Source organism: Bicyclus anynana, chromosome 5 (genome assembly GCF_947172395.1).
Source record: "Bicyclus anynana chromosome 5, ilBicAnyn1.1, whole genome shotgun sequence".
Taxonomy (NCBI): Eukaryota; Metazoa; Arthropoda; class Insecta; order Lepidoptera; family Nymphalidae; genus Bicyclus; species Bicyclus anynana.
The window spans coordinates 18,614,494-18,637,669 of record NC_069087.1 but is presented as its reverse complement, the minus strand read 5'-3'; the positions used below and the strand labels follow the sequence as shown (position 1 = coordinate 18,637,669).

General features: G+C 38.6%; 1 protein-coding gene across 1 annotated transcript in view; it reads left to right on the top strand.

Annotated features, from left to right (window-relative positions):
• Nucleotides 1–23,152, top strand: part of LOC112051009 (nuclear receptor-binding protein homolog) — a 77,099-nt gene extending 53,947 nt beyond the window's left edge. Inside the window, exons 2-10 of the mRNA XM_024089469.2 lie at nucleotides 7,142–7,366; nucleotides 8,264–8,394; nucleotides 8,918–9,096; nucleotides 9,426–9,600; nucleotides 9,785–9,903; nucleotides 12,038–12,188; nucleotides 12,804–13,008; nucleotides 13,074–13,193; nucleotides 13,335–23,152. Of these exons, the coding sequence (XP_023945237.1) occupies nucleotides 7,142–7,366; nucleotides 8,264–8,394; nucleotides 8,918–9,096; nucleotides 9,426–9,600; nucleotides 9,785–9,903; nucleotides 12,038–12,188; nucleotides 12,804–13,008; nucleotides 13,074–13,193; nucleotides 13,335–13,424 (1,395 nt within the window). The 3' untranslated portion in view covers nucleotides 13,425–23,152. The remainder of the gene's footprint in view (nucleotides 1–7,141; nucleotides 7,367–8,263; nucleotides 8,395–8,917; nucleotides 9,097–9,425; nucleotides 9,601–9,784; nucleotides 9,904–12,037; nucleotides 12,189–12,803; nucleotides 13,009–13,073; nucleotides 13,194–13,334) is intronic.
• The last annotated feature ends 24 nt before the right edge of the window (nucleotides 23,153–23,176 follow it).

The following is a 23,176-nucleotide window of genomic DNA, read 5'->3' as shown; positions in this document are numbered from 1 at the left end:
GACCGGTGCGCACTTTTATGTCTCGCGTGAAAGAAGCGATCTCGGTCGTTAAAGCGGCAAGGTTGAAATAATTCTGCATTTCAAATCTGTGCGCAATTAACGTTTTGTTTTAGACGTTGTAAAGTTTTACGATGCGCTGTATCGCATAAATTAGGAGTTTATCTCGTGTCCCGCGGATGATGTAGCGGACGCGCGTGGAAACTTTCCGAGAGGGAAATTAGAGTAATTTACAAGTCTAGCTGCTGTCCGGCGCGCCGGCCGCGGACACTTGTCCGCTAATTAATCGTATTCACGATGCAGCGTACTCGCCGTGCTTCTAATCAGAAGTGGGATCGCGCCATAAATAAACTAGTGGCCTGCCAAATATGGCCTCAGAATATTTTGTTTGTGAGAAATATGTAATTCAAATAAATAGACTAAGAAAACGAGTATGCTTTACAAACGACTGGAGTAGTATACTTCTTTAGCTCTGATCTCGATGACAGTCCGCCTCGCTCGATCACACTTGCGACGGCCTCCGTGGCGAAGTGGTTTTCGTGGTGGATTTACAAGATGGAGGTCCTGGGTTCGATAGCCGGCTTTTCTTAATAGGTTCAAGGTCGGTTGTGGTTAGAAGATTTGGCTAAGTGATTTGGCGTTCCGGTACGATGTCGTGTAGAAACCGAAATGTGCGTGGATTTTCATCCTACTCTTAGTCTGTATATACCGCATGGATATAAGTGGGCTGCCGTACCGTGTAAGTAGATATTCATTTGAATTTTCTGATACGCAGTTTATCATAGGGACAGCCCACGCGCAAATCAATAGGACGACATTCAGATGACACACAGACTCCTTCAAATTAACTGTATTCACGAGTAAAGGAAAATTACCAACAAAATTGATTGAATCAAATTGGTATCATTGCCATAATACGGAAGTGAAATCGTAGAACCTAAGATGTTTTGTTATTAGCCCATGAATACTTTATTTTTTAATCAAGTTTATTAGATATAGTATGAAAATAAATATGAAATTTTATTTAGGCAACATAAAATCAGCAGACACCATAGATATTATCGTTGGTTTCTATATTTGTTATTCCTATACTTAATATGTGGCCCTCTTAGGGAGACTCAAAGTCAATCAGCGGACGATTCAGCGAGCTAGGCTTGGAGTTTCTCTTCGAGATTAAATACATTAGTGTTCGATCCGAATTCACTGACTTTTTGAACTATTCATTTCGTACCAAACTGTACAATAGCTGAACTGTGTCCATAGTGACGAGTTACGATACTATTGACGGCAGCATGTAGCTATATAAATAGAACGATCTTGACTTTGATTCCGTGAGCCATGGAGTTTGTCGGGGGAGCCATGGCGGCCTTGACTCTGACTTTCAAACGGAAGTTCAATGTCGTGCCGCTGCAACACTTCCCGGTCGATGAAGTTACCCATACTTTAGGCTTGCACGCTTTTCTCCTTTGATCTTGAAATTGAGCCTACAATAATCTTTAAATTACTAAACCAATTTTCATGAAAATTAAATGGGACCTATCTGGAAGTAAGTATTCAAACAAAAAAAGAATTTTCAAAATTGGTTGATAAATGACGAAGTTATGCGAAAAAAAACATACGCGTTGAAAACCTCCTCCGTTTTTAAGTTGGTTAACAAAACATAATAATTAGCTATAACCGTCATCAAAGAGGTTCTGCATTGCACCCGTTTAAACGTATGTATGTTTGGGATTTTTACAAAAACTATTTACTGGATCTACAACATCTACCTAATTTGAAGCCATTTGGAGCCTTCAATAAAATGCTTTAATTTGGGGTGATCTCTAAGTAAAGGGACAGAGAAATTAAAAAGACAATTTTCAACAATTTGCGAAATCAATGTAAAAAATAAACATCCAACATTTTTTTTTTTTAATTTCGGCAATTATATACCCATGTGACCCTCAGTCTCATAGCTCATGTATTCTAACCTCATAAGCTATGGTGTATCATATGCCCTTCATAGTATCGAAGAGCACCGTGACGAACTAGACGTAGTGATTTTAAAATAGACTTCCGACGGCGCAGTGCGTAGCGTAGGTACGGATTCCGTGGGATCAGACTCTACAAGTCTACAGGCGCCGACCGAAGCCCTCTGTGTTTGCTGTAGAGGGGATAACTTATTTTATTTAAGTTTAATTTTAATTGTGTCATTATAAATTGTTGTACGCCAGAAATGGTCAAATGCATAATTATCTGTGTATTCTCAACAATTAAATGAATATGAATATGATACTTCGCCGCTAATAAGCATAGCTTAGATTTGTTCAATTCTAATTAATTTATTTCAAGTAGGCTCTTTTGAAAAGTCATGTCTCGATCTCGTCAGTGAGTAGAGATTGTACCAAGAGAATATTTCTTTTACAAAGTATCAACCTAAGTACCTAATAACAAACGTTAAACGTTTTAAAGAACGTTAAGAAAGCGTTCAAATATAGTATAAAGTTGAATGAAGGTCTATTTCCAACGTCCAAAATTGAAAATTCAACACTGCTCGAAAAAAGCTCTGCCGTGTGTCCGTTAAAAAAACTCTCGTGTGAGGGCTTATACAACAAAACACGTGTTGTGGAATTTTTTGAAACCCCCGTCTGTCAATGCGACAAGAATTTAGTGGTAGTCACAGTGGACAAAGTTGACAACTTCTCTCTCTAAAATCGGATGTCTATTCAAATTAATCGCGTCCAAATCGAAGTTACGATGCAACAAACAGACACAACATGTTGAACTTATAATAAACCTTTTTGCGGAGGGTGTTGAAATTATCATTGCTCCGTGACTCAAAATGTTACAAATGGGTTCAGCTATATTGAAAACAACATTTTCAGAAAAACAAAGATGACGCGATGCGCTATCCTTAAAATTGGTTTGTGGAAGTCGTGAATCAAAGTTCCGCGTACAGTGCCGCTGCGGGGAAAATGCAATTTTACTGAACTCGTCAACATCACATTTTCAGCGAAAAATATTATATATCGAAAAATATTTTATAAACTAACATGTCTCCATCATGGTGATTGAAAATAACATCCCCGCGGTAAGAAGCTTAATTAGTTTAATCACAGAAAAGCAGGCATTTGAGGGTTATGTTTATCAGCCATTTACCTTTTACAATACAAGGACGCACAATCATGTAGAAAATTTCATTTAAAAACTGACCAATTTTACTTTGACAGTTTTAGAATTATTGATAAAGAAAATTATACCTAAAGGCCTTTTAGATATAGTCCAATCTTCAATTAAATCTCAAATTCAGAGCAAATTCAATCTTAAGGGTTGAGTTTAAGGTTGAATTTGCAAATGCGACTACTTGAATTGATTGCCAAGATTGAATTGATTGTTGTGTTTGGCACTCATTGAGTGGGAACGGTTTTTGGTCGCTGATTGTGCATCCACTTTTTAATAGGAGATCGATGTTATCAGCCCCATAAATAACCCCTATTAGAAAAAACCGTAGCGGGGATTTTCTGTTTCGTGATACATCAGCCAACTTCAGAAGAGAACATAAAATGGTGACATAGAAACGCGCTCGACTAATGTAGACTGATCTCGAAACACTCGATTCACAACAACACGTATTAATTGTCTCTCATTGCCAATGCCAATACCGCCAATACCACTTTATATTTATGCGGAGATGCGTATTCCCAAAGTATACATAGTACAACAACGCGGATCCATTTAGTCCAAAGCGTACTAAAATATCGAGCTATCAATTATACCTATTTGTGCAATCAATACTACACGCACATACCTAGTAGGTAATAATCGTGAATCGTAATCAAATCGGATACGCCAATTGCGATTAAATAATTTAAACGATTGCAGTTGAAGGTTTGTTTAAGCACTTAATTTATAACGCACACAATTCGCACATGCCTACAATCATTGAACACAAAATTTGCTAAACGACAAAATTCCGCCTGCTTCTGTGTGACGAACTCACTGCGACACAGAAGCGACTTTACTCGTAAAAGAGTTGACACTACTTCACCGAATTCGATACGTATGAAGAATAACAGTTGAAATCTAAATATCTTGGAAATTGATAATAAGTTTTAATTCTATTGATTTGACCTTTTGTATTGAAGTATACTTGGGATATTTTGATTTGATTATATAATTAGAGTTTAAGGTCTTGTTTTCATGACGTTGAATTCGTAAAAATGCGTAAAATGCATTTTGCAAAGCAATTTTTCCAGTGCATATAAATCAACGTTGCCGTCAAACGGTTATACATTCAATCGCGATTTAGTGTAACGTCTTACGTAATATGGAAATACGCGTTGGCGTTTCCATGACATTCCACAAGAAGTGCGGCCGCGTCACGCACTGCGCTGCGGCGTGCGAGTGGCCACGTGTGTGACGTCACCGCACTGCAATTAGCTGTGCTAACGAACCCTGCGCGTGCGCCGATAACACTGCGCGCCGCCCGCGTGATTGCACTCGATAGCCTAGAGCAAAGGTCCTCAACGTGGATGGTACCGCCCACTCGTGGGGTTTGACAATGTCAGGTCGTAGGCTTGAAAAAAGTTCCGTGAGGTTTTTAATGTGGACATGTTTTTAATGTGTGGTGGTTCAACAGTTAGCATCCTTCGAACTGAACTGGTGGGAGGCTTCGGCCATGGCTAGTTACCACCCTACCGGCAAAGACGTACTGCCAAGCGATTTAGCGTTCCGGTACGATGCCGTGTCGAAACCGAAAGTAGTGTGGATTTTCATCCTCCTCCTAACAAGTTAGCCCGTTTCCATTTTAGACAGCATCATCACTTACCATCAGGTGAGATTGTAGTCATGGGCTAACTTGTAAAGAATAACCAAAAAAACTTTAAAATTGAAAACCTCCTCCTTTTTTTTGAAATCGGTTAAAAAGCGTTCTAAACTTAAAGTAATCAAAAACTAGCGTTCATGAAGCTGCTATATTCATGATTTATATGTACATATACAGCCTTAGATCAAAAGGTAGGAGTGTGAATGAATGAAAAATGTGAATGATGCGCGTTACGCCCAAGATCAATGACACCAAGCTAAATTTTTATATGTAGCATAGACAAATCAGCACATAAATTAAAAAAAGTATTCTCCGTGTGAATTTAGTCTATACATATACATATACTATCTGTGTATAAAATTTCATCCAAAACAATGTTGCCGTGTTTGTGCAATCCTGTAACAAACACATACGGTCAAGATAATTTCAATTCAATTGAAGCAACCGAAAATCAGGATAATTCGGCCACTCGGCTCCAAGGTCCGCGGCTACTTTATCAGCTCGTAACGAGTAACGAATGGGCAATTAATGACGTCGGCCGATACGTGAGCCTCGCTCCGTGCCTCAGGCCGCTGATACTGTGCGGTATTATTAGACGGGAGGTGTTCAGCGCCATCTACTGGCCACACGCGAGAAACTGGGTCTGTGTTTTTCTTATTATTCTCATTCTTATAGTATAATTGAATAAAAGCCGGCGCTACTTTGTCGAAGTTCAATAAATCATAGTGAACAATTGATTTGTTTTGCTCTTATCCGCGAAAAAACGACGTATCCAGACGACGGCACCCATATCCAACAGAAAATCCTATCCGCGCTTTTCACCCCGAAACCGGTGCATCCTCGGATCTGGATGTCGACAGGTTTTCTCTTGGATTTGGCGGTTTTTCATGGATAATAGCGATATAAATCAATTCCTTAGGGCCGAAACAATTTTTTTCCCAACTGGACCTATCCCGAACTGCATTCTTTAGATTAATCCGGCACAGATCGGCAGCCTTCATCTCCGCTTCTATAAACCGCTGTCTGCTTCTAAGTAGCCTTTGGCCTGCTACGTCTTCGCTTGCCTCCTCTAGGATACCACTTGAAGGACTCCTGTGCAACATGTTAACATTGACCTATCCGGTTTTTATGCTTTTGATTTGGTCAAGGATAAAGGGGTTCCTTAGCGAGGTCCAAAGTTCATTATTGGAAATATTAACAGGCCAGAATATGACAAAGATGGTACGTAGACACTTGTTAATGAAGCTTATTTAAAATTAATCAATTAGTCACTTATTATTCCCTCAATAAATCATTTACGACTAATGTTCCGGCCTGTTATGATTGAATTACAAAAATCATTTAAAAATATATGAAAATAGTACAAAACCGGCATAAGCATGTTACATAGGGCATTATAATCAATCACAATAAACAAGCCCTATAGTTTGATTTGATCAACAATAAATAACAGAAAGATAATTCAAATGTAATTAGTTTTGTGGGCGGTAATGGTGAACATATCAGATTTCAAAGGAATATAATATTGTCACAAAGCAAATCTAACATAACGATCATATTATAGACATGTCGAAGGGTAATCTGATATGATATACAAATAAATATAAAATAAATGTGACATGATGTCCGTTTATAAATAGCATTCCGAGCGGAGTACGTAGAAGAGATTCAATTGAATGATCGGTCCCCGCGGGAAGCCGATGCGACTTATTTGACGGTATTGCATTCACATGTGAATGAAAATAAACAGCCATTGTGTGCAAATTGGACTTGGACCGACTTGCCTCTTGGGGACGTTCCGGGGTTTGATTAAAAATTGGTCTCTTACCTACCTTACCTTACCTATACCTACCGATGTAATAAGATTCTATTACTCGTATTGGAGTTTCGTTTTCCTTTTGCTATTATTACTTGTAAATATATTGAAGAACATGGAGGTCTACCAAACTAAATATTAGCTTAGACAATAATCAACAATAAAGTCTAAATTTAGTTTTAGTTACTTAGAAACATTTACTAAATTAATCTAATCTGGGATTAGGTCCCGTTCCCGATTTAGACAGTAAATCATTAAAATGCTGAAGTTCATTCCAGATTTAACGGCAGAATTTAATTTCTATACCTTAAAATTACCTGACTAACAGGCAGTAGCGTGTACTTCAAAAACACGTACATGCAGAAATTCATTGTCAATACCCTGACAACTCATTTTTGTAGTAAGAATTTTTCATTTGCTGTAATTTGAACGTTTAATGCCCGCCCTAGTTTAAAACTTTGTGCATTCGATTGCTAACAGCCAAAATTATAATCCTCAATAACAGTATCGTGTTGGTGTTGCAGGTGGAACAGCGCGATGTGCCCGGCATCGACTGCGCGCACCTCGCCATGGACACGGAGGAGGGCGTGGAGGTGGTGTGGAACGAGGTGCAGTTCTCCGAGCGGAAGAACTTCAAGGCGCAAGAGGACAAGATACAGATGGTGTTCGACAACCTCACGCGGCTGGAGCACCCCAACATCGTCAAGTTCCATCGCTACTGGACCGACACGCATAACGATAAACCGAGGGTATGTCATACAGTCATCTCGTCGCCTATACTACTTCTTCTACCGGCTTCTGTGTTCCCAGACACCTATAATGTGAACAGCTTTAAGGCAAGAGTGAATAGGGGTCTTCTAGACAAGCACGCTTCATCTTAGATCTCATCATCGCGCACCATCAAGCCAATAAACAATACAACAAAACCGCAATGGGCAACGAACACAGAAGATGAACGCACTGGTCAAAAACGAAAGATTTGAGTGCGTACCACTTATGGTGCGGAAACGTGGACTGACTCAACTCGTTCAGCGTGCTATGTAGCGAATCACTTCGTTCCGGAATTTATCCCTCAAAGAGATTCCAAGCATAGCTCCTTTTTGGAACCACTTTGAGGGATAAAATTCGGGCCGAAGTGATTCGCCAAAGAATTAAAGTAACCGTCATAGCTCTCAGAGCACCTAGATTGAAATGGCAGTGGGCTGGTCATGTCTGTCGGACGATCTATGGTGAATGGAATCGTAAGGTCCTTGAGTGAAGACCGCGTCCTGGCAAGAGAAATGTGGGACGTCCCCTACTAGGTGGATCGACGACCGCCGGAAGCAAGGCTGGAATCGATTGGATGCAAAAAGCCATCATTGCTATCAGCCGATGAACGTTCACTGCTGGATGCACGGTAGAGACGTGGTCACACCTACTGTATTCCTTCTGTGATTATGCCAAGAACACCTCCATAAAACCTACGAGTACATGGTAGGTACACAGTGAGTGCGACCACAGCTCTACCTTGGCCATTACTATATCTGAGCATTTCTCGATTTCTGTCTAAATTATTTTTTTGTTTCGTTCCGTTTTACGTAGTCGGGTTATAGTTTTTGAACATTTTTTTGCGAAATGAAAATGATGGATTGTATCGAAATCTTCAGGTCATATTCATAACGGAGTACATGTCCTGCGGGTCACTGAAGCAATTCCTGAAGCGAACCAAACGAAACGTGAAGAGGCTGCCTCTGCAGGCGTGGAAACGATGGTGTACACAGATACTGTCTGCGCTCAGGTATACGGCTACTCAATATATATTTTCTTTACCAATGTTAATTTTCTCTACGTTATATTAGTACATATCCTTGTTTTTCGACCTTAATCAGGCCTAAGATGCGCAAAAACGACATATCGTTTTTAATAAGTAATTATCTCGAGACGATAGAATTATCGCAGTTTAATCTAAAATAGCGCTTTCTTTTTTGCGGCGTTTGCGTTGGGACGAATATTGCTGCTATCAGTCAACCATATGTCTTTTTTATCTTCATGAGATATTATGTCGTTGACGCACGCTAGGCCTACCAGTCCATATTTTCTACGTCGCGTCGTTACAAGTAATACTTGACTTACCTTTTGAAGTTATCATATCCAAAATGATTAAAATAATATAGGTTTATCTATGCAATGAAGCCAACTAGATTCATTTAAACTTGAAAGTCTAGCTTACCGTGTATTTAATTTACCGTATTTGTAAATGTGGCAGTTTCAGTTCATAAATACAACGATGAAGCTATAATCGCAAACTTTTGGTGTTTCAGCTATCTCCACGGCTGCGCGCCCCCCATAGTGCACGGCAACCTGACCTGCGACACCATTTTCATCCAACACAACGGCCTGGTCAAGATCGGCTCCGTGGCTCCCGACGCCATCCATCATCACGTCAAGACCTGCCGCGAGAACATGAGGAACATGCACCTCGTCGCACCAGAGTACGGATGTAAGTACAACTGATTCCACCAGGATTTCTTAGGTCAAAAGGGAAGAACGAATGTTAGTTTCCGTTACCTTAATCTAAGCACAACTTCTAGAACTAGTAATTTTTGTTTAATATCCTTTTGTTTTCGTTTTTGCAAATGTTATCCAATAAAGCAATTTAATTTCTCGTCTGTTTCTGGTTCAAAGATTCGTTAACCTGTCATTACAAATACCAAAACAATGAAGTACCAAACGTTTTGAAGCTTTGAGCAAGTTGTGCAAGGATAGTGGATAATCGGAAACTGTAGCAACTTTACGTATTTATTGCAACTTTATTTCCCCTCGGCTCAGCATCGCAAATGGTGACGCCCGCCATGGATATCTACTCGTTCGGCATGTGCGCGCTCGAGACCGCGGCTCTAGAGATTCAGGGCAACGGCGACTCCGGCAGCCACGTCACTGACGAGCACGTGGCGCGCACCGTGGAGTCGCTGGAGGAGCCGCGCCAGAAGGACTTCATATACAGGTACTGTCGGGCCGCCGCCCTGTGCGGACGAGCCGGCTCTCGGCTCGTCTCCGCAGAGGTGGAGCGGACCCTCGCTCCAGCAGGGCACCTCGGTGAGTCCGGTTGATTCTCTCTAGGTCGTAAGGTTGTGTCGTGCCACGGGAGCGCAGGATTCGATGTAACATTGGCGTCCTGATGGTTTCAGATGCATAAACAAGGACCCGTCGAAGAGGCCCACGGCGAGGGAACTCCTCTTCCACCCGCTGCTGTTCGAGGTGCACTCGCTCAAGCTGCTGGCGGCGCACACGCTCGTCAACACCAGCGGTGAGTGCAAGTGACGATGGGGCGTCTTACGTATGAGCGTTTGTTGTTGCTGCAGTGTCAGCACAACTGTCAAATCGCGCACCACTTCGACACACACGAGAGCCACGCCACAGCCACAAACGTCGCCACCTTAGGCTAGAAGCGGAATTTTGTGGCGAGCGGCGGCCGCCGGCGCCACTACATAAAATGTATGAAAACTACCGGAAAGAAGTCGTGGCGACGTTTGTGACTGTCGTGTGCGTAGACACTGGCCGGGTGTTAAGGAGTGCTTGAAGAATTCATCACCCAAGAGGAACTAAGGGCTATAGCTTGGCAAGTTCATTAATGACACTACCATGATATGCGGGCGACAGGGGGGAAATGACTGCGCGGATGTGATCTCGTGCGCACGGGGCTTCGCTACCCCCCTTCCGGCCCGCGCGGACCATCGGAAATGTTATGAAAAAAATTGTCAAGCTATACTGCTTTTTAAATTTAAAATCTGTAAAACCAAGCAGTACGTCGCGGCTTGCGGACGACACAGCTAAGCGGACAAATAATTGCGCTCAGTGTTACTCTTTTCAAAGTCTCAAATCTCTAAAATGTCACTTAAATATTTTGTTTTATCTTTAAACGAATTTCAACGAATATAAATCACAGATATTAAAATCTGTGTGCAGAAATTATGTACAACCTAATAAACACCAATGTTTATTTGCAAAATAAAACCTTTTAAAATACTTGGAGTAACTTAACAACTAACAAGTACTTACGTAATATTCATACAAAGTTACTTTTCAAAGGTCGTTGGAAAAAATACGTATTTTCATTTGGAATTCCACAAAATAGAACTTTCTATTTTTATCCAAGCGAACCCTCCATTAAGTTTGTTGCTGCTATTTTTAGAACACGTGGGGTTAAGTGTTTCCGCTAAGTAATTAAAGTATGAGGCGCCATGTTTAAACCACTCCGTTATATTTTCATTTAATTTGTAGACTAATTTAACAGTATTCAGGGGTCTCGTTTATTCAAGATATGGCATTTTGCACTTAGTGCCCGTTTACAATTGTCGTTTTTGCTGCCTTTACATCATTCGATACCAAATCCTACAAGCTACTAAATACAGGTTTCCTAATTGGGGATTCACTTAAAACACTTATATCGTCAATTATACAACAATAGATTATTATTAGTAGGGGAGCTCGGGATGCTAAATTTGCAGTAACTCGAGCGTCATGGGGACCGATTGCATTTGGTAGATTAAATTATAGGAAGAATAAATGGTTATTTTCTTTTTTTCACTTTCAGCGGGGGAAAAAAAACTACAGACTTTAAAAGCAATTTTTATTACTTTGCATTACTGAAGTTGTAGTATGTAGTATGTGTGTATTTTAGCGATTAATTAGGAGATTATTTCCTTCAAAATAAGTAAAAAATTAATCGCGCTCGTAGCTCGAGAAGTAAAAGAAAAAGGGTTTTATTTTGTAATTTTTTTAACTAAAAACAAAATGTTTTTACAAAGTAATTCAAATAATTCAAACTATTCATGTAACACACGCCTTTATCTATTCTTGCATTTTAAAATACGTAAAACTATGTCTACGTCTACGGCTACGTCATAATTATAAGAATGTGTATAAGGGACACATTTTAAGATCTATTTACAAAAGAAATATTATTTTCCCCAAAAATATTAACTTTAGAACACATGTTCCTTGAACATTTCAAATTACTTTTCAGTAATGAATATAACCCTTGAGTTATGGGAAATACTCCGCAGCACCCTGTATAGTATATTGTTGGCAATCTCAGACTAAATACATAAGGACTAGTATCGCACCCAAATTCACAAACAAAAATTTCTGCCATTTTCTAAGGAAAACGAGCTTAGATTTCATACATATCTTATACTAAACTAGCAGTTTTTGTTCGTTTTTTACACCATTTAACTACACAAGAAGGTATTTTTACGAAGGTTTTTAACTGACGGACACGATTGTAAACTATGAAACATAGATTCTATAGAGACTGTTTATAATCGCATAAGATCGTTGATCATATACTTTGACAGAAAAATAATGTCTTGCGAGGCAGGTCTTTATCTAATTAGTCTGAGTTGGCAATAGATAAGTAGTATGTGACGTTTGGTCCGCAGCGAACATCTCGGAGACGATAACGGACGAGGTGTGCGGCGGCGCGGTCGGCGGCGCGCTGGCGAGCTGCTCGCGCGGCGGCGAGCTGCTCGAGCTGTCCGCCAAGGACCTGCCGCACGCCGAGAAGCTGGAGAAGTTCGTCGAGGACGTCAAGTGAGTGCGCGTCCGCGTACCGAGCAAACGGGCGAGACAGTGCCCTCGGCCGAGTGCTCGGTATGTATAAACATATTAACGAGTGCTCGGCCGTACGAAGCGCCGAGACAGCAGCTCGGCCCCCGTTCTATCTACTAGGCCGATTGTACACCCTCCCGCTTCCCCGCACTGTCTCGCTCGCTCACTCGCCAGGTCTGAACGTGCATCGTCTCGCTACTCGGCCGACGGCCACATGATTATCGTTACGTCGCCGCCTTTTCTTATGATAATAATTTTCGTTTTAAACATTTCCAAATAAAATAAAATACACCATGTCTGTTAGTAGTCAGTGTCAATGGAGTAATATTTTCTAACAGAGTGTCAAAATAATCCATCCATCGTCTGAAGCATTCCGAGGATGAACATCCACGGTCCAAATCCGACGTTGCTTTTTTTCTAATAATCGTTTTACGGTCCATCTTATCCGAATTATAGTGTCAATATAACTGAACTGACTGCTAATTTCAAAACACGTGTGAACAACTACTCGCTCACATCAGTGTCTCGGCCGAGGAACGTGTTACTCTCTCGCCCGTTGACTCGGTACGTGCGATCAAGGCAGGAGCGCGTTCGCAGGTACGGCATCTACCCGCTGACCGCGTACGGCGCGGCGCGGCGCGCGGCGTCCCCGTGCGAGCGCGCGCGCGCCGCGTCCGAGAGCGCGCCCGCGTCGCCCGAGCCGCGCGCGCGCGACCTGGAGACGCGCCGCGTCGTCAACATGATGTGCAGCCTGGTGGCCGCGCCCGCGCCGCCGCTCGACCCCGACCACGCCGACCTGCTGGTGAGTGCCGCCCCGCGCGCCCGCCCGGCGCTAGTGCACTCGCAGTAACGCTCCGTCTGTGGCAGATGACCATCCTGCTGCGCATGGACGACAAGATGAACCGGCAGCTGACGTGCGCCGTGTCGCGACGAGACTCCGCGCACGCGCTGGCGCACGAGCTGGTGCAGCTGGGCTTCATTCACGAGGTTCGTTTCACTTCTATTTTATTTTGCTTACCTTCGCTTCTGACATCTAAGTAAATGCGCCTAAGTAAATCTTTCTTAAAATTACAACACATTATCAAGTCGAGAAAACTTGAAGGTAAAAAAAGTAATCTCCGATTGCAGGCCGACCGCGACAAAATCTGCCGGCTCATGGAGGACTCGCTCCGAGGCAGCTTCGGGCAGGCGCCGCGCCCGCAGCACGTGGCCAGCTAGTAGCGCGGCGACCGCAGCCGCACCGCCGCCGCACTGCGACCGCACCGCAACCGCACCGACCGACACCGTGTAAGATCATCTGACTCTTCGTCTTAGACCTACCGGCATTTTATTGTACCTATTGCCTTTTATTTTTTAATCGTATCCGGTGAAAGTAAAAATGTAAATTAACGATTGGGAAGCACAAGTGATGGAAATTTTAAAATCTTTTATAAAATTTAATAGTTGCAAAACTCATTGCGAGAATTCCATCCATATTATTCCGAGTCTATTTGTCTTTTAGATAAATTTACTACCTACTTATCACTTCTAAAACTATATGAACAATTACATTTTGTGCATTTTGTGGCAAAAAGCCTATTTACTTAATGTAAATCTAATCGTTCATTTACGTTTTTCCTTTAAAAACAATCACAGTAAAAAATTTAAAAGTATAAAGCCAATTGTCGTTAACATTTTATTCCAGTGTGATCTAAATTTTAATTTTTACAAATTGTATAATTATTGCTGAATATAACTTATAAATTATTGTGTATATATCTAAAAGTTTTAAAATGTATAAAGTACAGTTTACGTTCGACTTCATAATTATTACTAGAAATTGACAGTTTACTTTCAACAGGGTTGCACGGACTGAAAATATAAAATTATTTAGGTAGTGTTTAACAAATGTATAAAGTTTTACAGGCATGTTACGTATTGTTTTCATTCTTATCGACTTTGTATAACAGCGGTCATACAATGTTACCCTGGAGAACACCCGAGCGGCCGCCGCAGACCAAACTCGTGACTGCTTCTGATCAATTTACTATTGACCATCTGGGATAGTCCAAAGTTTGGCGCTCGGTTTTGTGCGTAACTTTTCGTATTTAGTTCCTATATTTAATAATAAAAATAGTTCGGTCGGTCAAACAGTTTAACATTATATCAAAGCGATACTAAGCTAACTAGTGTATTGTATAGTCGGGCCTCTCCGCTGGCATTTACAAATATTCTACCGATTTAGAGTTTATAGATTTATAAGACCCGACTTTTTCATGGCCTTTAGAAATTTTATACTCTTCATCGTAGAGCCACAGCTTTGTGGTTGAAAGTGTGCTAAAATGAGGCCACGAGACGTTCGTTCTGCGCGGACAGCTCGCGAAGCCGTGGCCCTGCGAGAGAAGGACTCTGCTTTTAACAGATCTATCGAGATCTTTAGTAGCCATTTAGGAACGGGACTGAGTGTGAAACGATTTTCATAATGTAAGATTGAGTTTCGATGTTCTCTTTGTTTGGATCTAAGGTTTATAAAATGAACATGACAATTAAATTTCCTTAACATTATATCTCTGAATTTACTATATCCTGTTTTTGTGGTACGATTATATGATTCATAGTATAAACAACACACAATAAAAAATTGATTTTATCGTGACCCTCAGAATCATTACTATCATAATGATTATTTTTAAGCACTTTTACTGAGGTATTTCTGTTTATTGTTTGTTTGCTTGAGTTAAAGACTAACTAGCCCAAACAAAAAGAACATCGAGTACACTCCGGAGTGAAAGTGTGTAACGTCTCCCGTGTTATTATAGATTAGATTAAACATATTATATTAAAATGGTCTTATGAAAGAGATTTAGTATCTAGGACATGTATTTTTGCATACGAATGATTATGTAATTCGATTGAACGCGTATAAATCGATGTCGAATATCGATTAGCGTTAATAGTTGTTAGCTGTTAACACGTCGCGACTTGGCTTGTTAAATTTAAACATCGATGTGAATATAATCGATTTTAACAAAATTTAAGTCGCGGGTTTTTGATGGAGGTGTCGAATTTAGAATGGGAATATTTTGTCCAAAGGCTAGGAGAGGTGCAAGGCCTATGGGGAAACTTAATTATACTGTTGGATACTTAATGGAAACAGGCTTTAGGGGCTTTAGCAGTTTAAAGCCATATCTGAATTGATTTATCTTTGTATGTTGAAGAATGTGTATCAGTTGCATTTACTTGTATCATCAAGCAAAGTCATATTATGATGGATACACTTGATACAGATCTCATAATATGGAAGAGACGGTAGATTACATACCACACAAATTACTCTTCCTATTCTGATGAAACGTTCAGTCCCACGGTTCAGACTCATATTCAAGCCCCTTTTAAAATGATAAATATTTGTCCACTTATATCTGTCCCGAAGTCACTTAAATTAAGACATATTTATGACAACATATAACGCGGAATAAATAAAAAAGCTTAAAGTTAAAAGTCACCTCTCCTAGCAGACTATTCGAGCATCTGTGTTTAGTCTAAAGATACGTAAACGTCACGTTACGTTACGGTTACGTTAACTCGCTCCACCTCCTCGAGAGCGGTATACTAGTCGAAAGTGAATCTAATTCCGAGCAACCACAACGTTACTTTGTAAAACATTCGATACGCTTTTAAACGAAATCGGTTATACTATGTCCACTGATCTATTTTCTGTTTGACAATTCATTTTTGGACACTGAATTCTGAATCTGGGTTTCGATGTCCGACTTAGATCCAGGCTTAATTTTGGGCCACGATTAGTTTCCATTCGCGGCAAAGACGTAACGCCAAGCGATTTACCAGCCCGGTATGCAGTCCTGGATTAGCCTATACACTATTTAAGCAATTGCTGGTATCCCGCGTAGGAGGGCACCAGAAACGACGAGTAAATTACAAGAGCACACGAAAGTTAAAGAAATTTCAAAAATCATGCTTTTATTGATATTATGTTATATTCTGGCTATGGTAGGGTATATAGGTATGTATTGAAATTTTTTCATTATTTCTTCATAGTGGCCTTAAAGATACAAGGGTCCAAAGGGTATGATTGCCTAGGGCATCATGTTCCCTTAATCCGGCACGATGCCGCGTAGAAAACCAGTCAGATAGTTGAAGAAGCCTATCCGATATAGCGTTCTACCCTACCACCGTGGATTGTATGGCCACTTTATGAAAGATGGTATCGCAGACTAATGCTGTCTGAATGTACCCAAGTGCATCGATAAACTGCGATTCGTAAGTTATTATAATTCTGAGTAAATGAGGACAAAGCATTGAGCATATTTCATCGAATTGTCAAACAGGAAATAGTAATTGGACGAGTGACCTGACAGCACCATTAGGTAATCTATATTAAATTAATTATTGTAAATGCTAAAAAATATGGTCCAGGCCCTGATTTTTTATGATAAGCGTCATTGTTAATGTCATAAAATCTATTACTTAGATTTGTACGCCATAAAGGTCAGGTTCCTGGAGTGATTCGTAGTGGTTTGTTAGGACATCGAGAATGCTTTAGTAATTTAAAATTTGTATGAATGTGTAAATGTAAACAAATGATATTTAAAAAATATTTAATTAAAAACTATTACATTAATTAATTATTATTATAATGATGCGCAACTTCCACTGACGGAGCTGAGCTAGTACTCTCTTAAAATACCGCAGTCAATAAACTTATTCGTACAAATATCTCAAATTTTAATTAAAATACTTAGAATGACATTAAAATATAAACAAGGCTCAAGATGTGAGTATATTTTATTTTATTCTCTGGACTTTTTAAATAAATATGTCAAATCGAAATTAATGTGTGTTCAGACACGTCACATAGCAAAACAGACAGATTATTGCTTGACATATGAGTACTAGCTTAGCTTCGCTATCGGTGACGTGGCACTTTAACATATATGTATAGTGAGGCTTCCTCTTAGAGCTTTATGGATATGGTTATGTAAGTATACGGCAAATTGAACATACTCATTATTGAAATAAGGTTGAAATTTGTACTGCGCTCTCCGACAGACCCGTAGCAATCGACCACTGTTTAGTTTCTAAATGACGCCACGACACTTGCATCCGATGGCTCGCCGGATTATCATCGTTGCAAACATTTGAAGTCCACTTCAAAGATGCTACATTGTCCTTTAAACACACAAAAAATGCTTCCGATTATGCCACATAAAATTACAAAATCCACTAAAATACAGGCTTCATAATGTTTACGTATTGGATAATTTAAAAATTTTCTATGACCACCAAATAACTTAACATAGTTCATTACTCTCTCTGGATTAACAGAATAAACATGATATATTGTTTACCATTTTTGTTTCATAGGTTTTGTTTTTAATGTTGCTCATTCAAAGTAATTATTTAAATCATATCCAATTATGTAACTATTCATACGGAATACATTGAAGCAGCCCTTTGCTATTAAATGCCATATATGGTAATATAATGAATTCCACAACGGAACATTTATCCGGACCGTTTAATGCGAACAAATAGTTTCCGCGCCGATTTCCCGTCGGATGTTGTCAGTTGTATCGTGTGATTTCCAACAATTGCATGCAAGGTTTCTAACACCCCTCATTTGTGAGGTCGCAATCGTTTCTTAAAGCCCCAGGGGCCTTCGCTGCAGACCTTTGATTAGTCCATAAATATGCATTATCTATTGATATATTGACGCTTAGTTTTTCTCAAAGCCCATTCATTAATTTTATGTGGTAAATATATCTTGAAATAATATTCACACAACAGCAGACGCTAAAAGCTAACGTATAGTATTGTTTATCTTATGCTCTGTTTAATCAGAATGTTAGCGTATTGCCTGCTATCAAAAGTCTGCATCCAGCAAGGCTCTCGCCCTATACGTAACGCTATGTGGTGCTAATTAACCCGACTACAGCAAAAAGGGCTATATATTTAACACTCTGTATATATGTATTATGTAATTTCCACTTTAACTAAGCTGATTTTAATAATTCAGTGCTCAATTGACTCGTTATTAAAATCCGGATACCATTACTTAAGTCACTATGAGTATTCAAAAATGTGGTCACAATTTTCCGTAGTCGGGTTACATTTTGTAAATATATAGTGTTCATATAAGTATTTACAGTGGGAACAGAATTCAGACGCACCGAGTTCCTAATTATTTTGTGTCGGTGCTCGATGGTTTGTTCCTATGTTTTGTTTATTCTTTTTTCAGTTTTTGGTCAACGTCCACCGCTGATTCGGTAACAGCCAGTACTTTTTTAGTGAGATTACTCATAGCTACATGATCTCTCACACTGCAGGTGATACCGATCCGAGTATGGAGAGAAGTACACCTGCATTGTTTGTAAGAATTTCCACATTTATTGCCTGCCATCTACTCCTGATGAGAGATCTATTTATGCTATATTTTTAAACTAACTGATAACGCAAAATTCTCTTTAGTTCTATCGGACAACTTGTTTATATTTTGCCCATCTAAACTGCAAGATGTCTAAACTAAGTCAGAAATCTATTTCAAAATGTATTTTCTCTATTCAAATATACTTCCATCTACCTGTAATATGTCAATCTCATACCCAATTTGTGTACATTTCCTGGGGTGATGGCAGATGGTAATTTTATAATCCGATTAGTGGATCTTACAGTTTATTGAATATAGTATCTATGAAAACTACTTGTTGTGTACAGTCGGTGATGGACGTTGCGTAGTCGCATAGAGAGCGGTGCCAAAATACGAGGTGCCAATTTCGGAGTTTCTTTTAGACAATTTCATCTTTATGAATATTCTTTTTCCTAACCTTTTTAAACTTTATTTATTTTTATAGAATTCACAAGCGCCCGTTATTTTCTACCGCCCATCTAAATTAGTGACAGACGAATTAGTAATGTCAGCCTTTGCATATTAAAATGTTCATAAGATTTTAGTTCCTCGTTTTTTGCTTTATATTTTGTCCTCTGTGTTCCTAAACAGTTCAAACGTTATTTACTCCATGCCGCGTGAAACATAATTGATTTTGTTTTGTCAGTTTGTTCAGTTTTACTTTTTAGCTTTTGACTATTGAAATAGTATAAAGTAATCCACTGATATGAAATCTTTTGTAATAAAAATATGTCTTTATCACACCTGAGTACAGAACGTTTAAATTGTTTATCACTACACAGATATTTTATTATGGTAGAGACATATCTTTAAACCACGTATACTTTGCATTATCTCCGATCTTTTCTCCTTCGAAATTACTGCATTTGTGTTAAAAAATCAATAAAACACTTGTCGCGATATGACCAAACCTATGGTTACATATCTAAATCCCCACGTCAAGTCATGACCGGCTATATAGTAAACGCTGAGTCTCCTCTCAGTAGGAGAAAGGTAAAACCATGGTCTGGCAAGCTGATGAAGTTCGATTGACTTAACGCGTTTTGTTTTTATCACGATTTTTGAAAAATTCTCAAACATGCAAACCTAATAAGCTATTGAACTACATATTTGTAAGCATTTGAATTTATTTAATGCGGTCGCGTGGCATTGGATTGTTTCTATCATCACACACACAGACCCCCCCCCCTGTCCCATATCCATGTGTCGATATAAGCGAGTGACGTAGTGCAGAGGTGCGCGCGCCCGGCGCGGGGCGGCGCTTAGCGTAGTGTAAACGAAAGACTGGCTAATGTAACGAGTGACGAGTAGGCGGCGGCACGTCTCTACGACCAACGCACATTTTTACATGAAAAAAAATATTATTGATGGCAAAAGAAATGAAGTCTGATAAAAAGTGCACAGATATCTATTCGCAATAAATTCATTATACATATAAGATTATTACAAAAATAGAGCAATGGTATCGAATAAAAATTACTTCGGCTAATCTATCTTATCTATAAATCCGTTTGTTTAATATTGAAATAATATTTTCGATGATTTTCACTTCCTGGAATTCAATTTAGTAAAATAGTTCTATAAGTTTTAGGGAAAAAATATTATATCTAATGACTGCGTTTCTAAACAATCAAACTTGTTTATTACTGCCGCCGGCATTAAATCGTAAATAAAATGCAATATCCTCTAGTTTTCTCTGGCAAGGGTTCGGCTATAAATAATTTATCTACCTAAGTTTATATTTATAGTGAAATTAAGTCCGGAACTTGCCTATTACACGGCCATGCGTTTTTGGGTAATAGAAAAATGTTCTAGAAAAAAATCGTAGTGTAAATTATTGTGCGGAATTTTCTCTATTTGCGTAATTTTGATAAAAAAATAATTTTGCGATTGGTCGTAGACTGGCGCGCAACGCCGGGAGGCAGGTATAGCTAGTAAAGTGACGTGCCCTTGTAAATATATGCTTTTAGTCTAAAACTATATATAAATGATTATTAATATTACTACAAGTACTATGATGGTCTCACCTGTAACTTCCAAACATTTTATTATTTGCAGCGAGTGCTATCGAGTTAGAAGCGTCGCGTTTGTATTTACTTTTAAAACGTTCAATTTTGTTTTTATTTTGGTTAAATAAAGTTTTTTTTTTGTGTCATTCAAACCATATCTGTTCTTCATAGGCTATGCTTTTAATAACCTAATCTGCTGAGAAAGACTAGTGCATGGTAGAGGATCGCCAAGTTCCGAAAATCATATACTCTCACCCCTTCCTTTATTCATATTTGTAATATGAAATAACTACTTTTACTATTATATATGAGACTTTTATGCTATTTAACAGTTACGGTTTGGAAGACGCAACAATTCGTATATTTTTTATTTTCTTCATATTTATCTCCTTATTTATAAAAACTGTATCCATTAGTCAACACAAATGAACATCACTGTAAAATAAAATCTTTGTTTAAATTATATACCCAAATTATCTGTGTTATTTCGTTTTACCTAAGATGTTTTTTAATTGATTTCGTAATCTAAATTCTACCATTCGAACCGTTTTAGTAATCTAGGTACGTTATGATAATCAAGTTATCACTGAATATACTAGATAGGATACAACTAGGCGGACCACCAAATTATCTAGGGTCGTACGTGGAGTTAATACTTAGGCAAATTAAGATCTAGACTTTGCTTCTAGCGATCGTCCAGATTGATAGGCGAAAAGTCCTTATAATATTGATAAAACAAATAGTTATAAAGCTGTAATATTATCTAAGCAATAGACTATGGAATTTTAAAAACGGTTTTTTTTATACGGATCAAAAATGTACCTGTTTTGAGACTTTGTTTAATTATATTACTGTTTGTCCTGTTGTGTTTAACTATGCTTTGATTTATGTAATCGGCACGCTGATATGATGTGTATATGAACTTGGGTGCGTTTTGCTAAGCTGGTCATTTTTTTGCGCACATATTTACTTTGAATAATGTATTTATTTTGGATTAATTGGGATTAAATAAGAAATTTGTTTAACTTTCTGACGTTCATTGTTCCCAGTTTTGTGTGTATAAATGAATGACCAGCTTTAGAGCAAGAGCCCCTATCAACTGTATCGACATACTAATTCAGTTCCTAAACTAAACTTACACTTTTACGTAAAGTGGAGAACAGAAAAACTACATATTGTAAATCCTCGTAGATGCTTTTATTTCACCGCCATAGATTGTGTTTTCAAATGTACCAAAGAACAATGGCCAACTTCCAAACAAATTATTGTTCACAATTAATATTCGCGTCTATGGATAAAAATATGTAAAAGTATAGAGAATTCTGTTACTGGACAGTTTTATCTAAAATTTAGCAATAGAAGGAAGTCAGAAATTAAAGATATTTTCTGTTTGAAGATTGTAGTATTCGCAGTAATAGTACTATCTGCTGAGCAGGCAACGAACGTATGCCGCCATTTTCTTCATAAATTGAAAAAAATAAATGAAATTATATTTACTAATATTTTAAAGAATTTGTGGTTTGGAGGTAATCTCTAGAGCTACTGAACTGATTTAAAAAATTCTTTTACCACTAGAAAGCCACATTATTTGTGAGTGTCGTAGGCTATTATTTCATTCCCGTATTATCACGGAAACGGGAACTATGCGGATAAAACCGCGGGTCCGTCGGCTAGTTTTATATAAATTGAAATAGTTTACATTTATAGACGCTTAAGAATTTTATCAACAATTTTCCGGCCATTGATCTTTGTGGCAAAGAACCGCGGTGATTATAGTTTAGGGTACGAATAGTATTGTTAACTCGCTATTACTACTGTGAGCTATTTTATTATTTGTAATGCTTTATACTTGCAATATAACATAGAGATTGACTCGTGTACCTCTGTCCTTACCTGCCTTTTTAATTATTTTATTGTATTATATAATATAAACTTTTATGTCTAAATACTTACGTCATTTTTAATTATTTATTTTGTAGTGAAATGGACACATGCGTTATTTTTTGTTTGTGGTTGGTTATATTGTGAAACTGCGATAGGTTACAATGCGTCAAGCGTCTGTCGTTATTGGTTAATTTATTTTGCTGTTGATATCATTTGTGTTTTAGCCAATAGTGAAAGAGTATCGTTCAATGGGAAAGTTGCTATTGGCGCATTTATTGCTGTCGAAGTTTTACAATATGGCTGTCGTCTTTGTATTGTAATATAATCAGCTGTTTTCTTATTATCCAAAGAGGAATGTGTTCATTTATGAAATTGCCTTTTTTACTTTTGTTTGTTTTATTATTTTTTTAATTTTTAAAAGAAATTGTAACATAAATATTTATTGGATCCAGACTGCATTTGCACTCGGTGTTTAGTTCTCTCCAAGTGTACGTACTAAGCTTCCGTACCATATTGTTATATTTAGTGAGGCGTATGATTGTGCTCAAAATGACATAACCAATCACTGAAGGCCGAACGATCGAGTGATGTATGCATATACTATTATAAAATGAAAATGTCAATAAAGTGGTATTTTAAACGGCCAACTGTGTTTTCCTAAGCAACGTTCC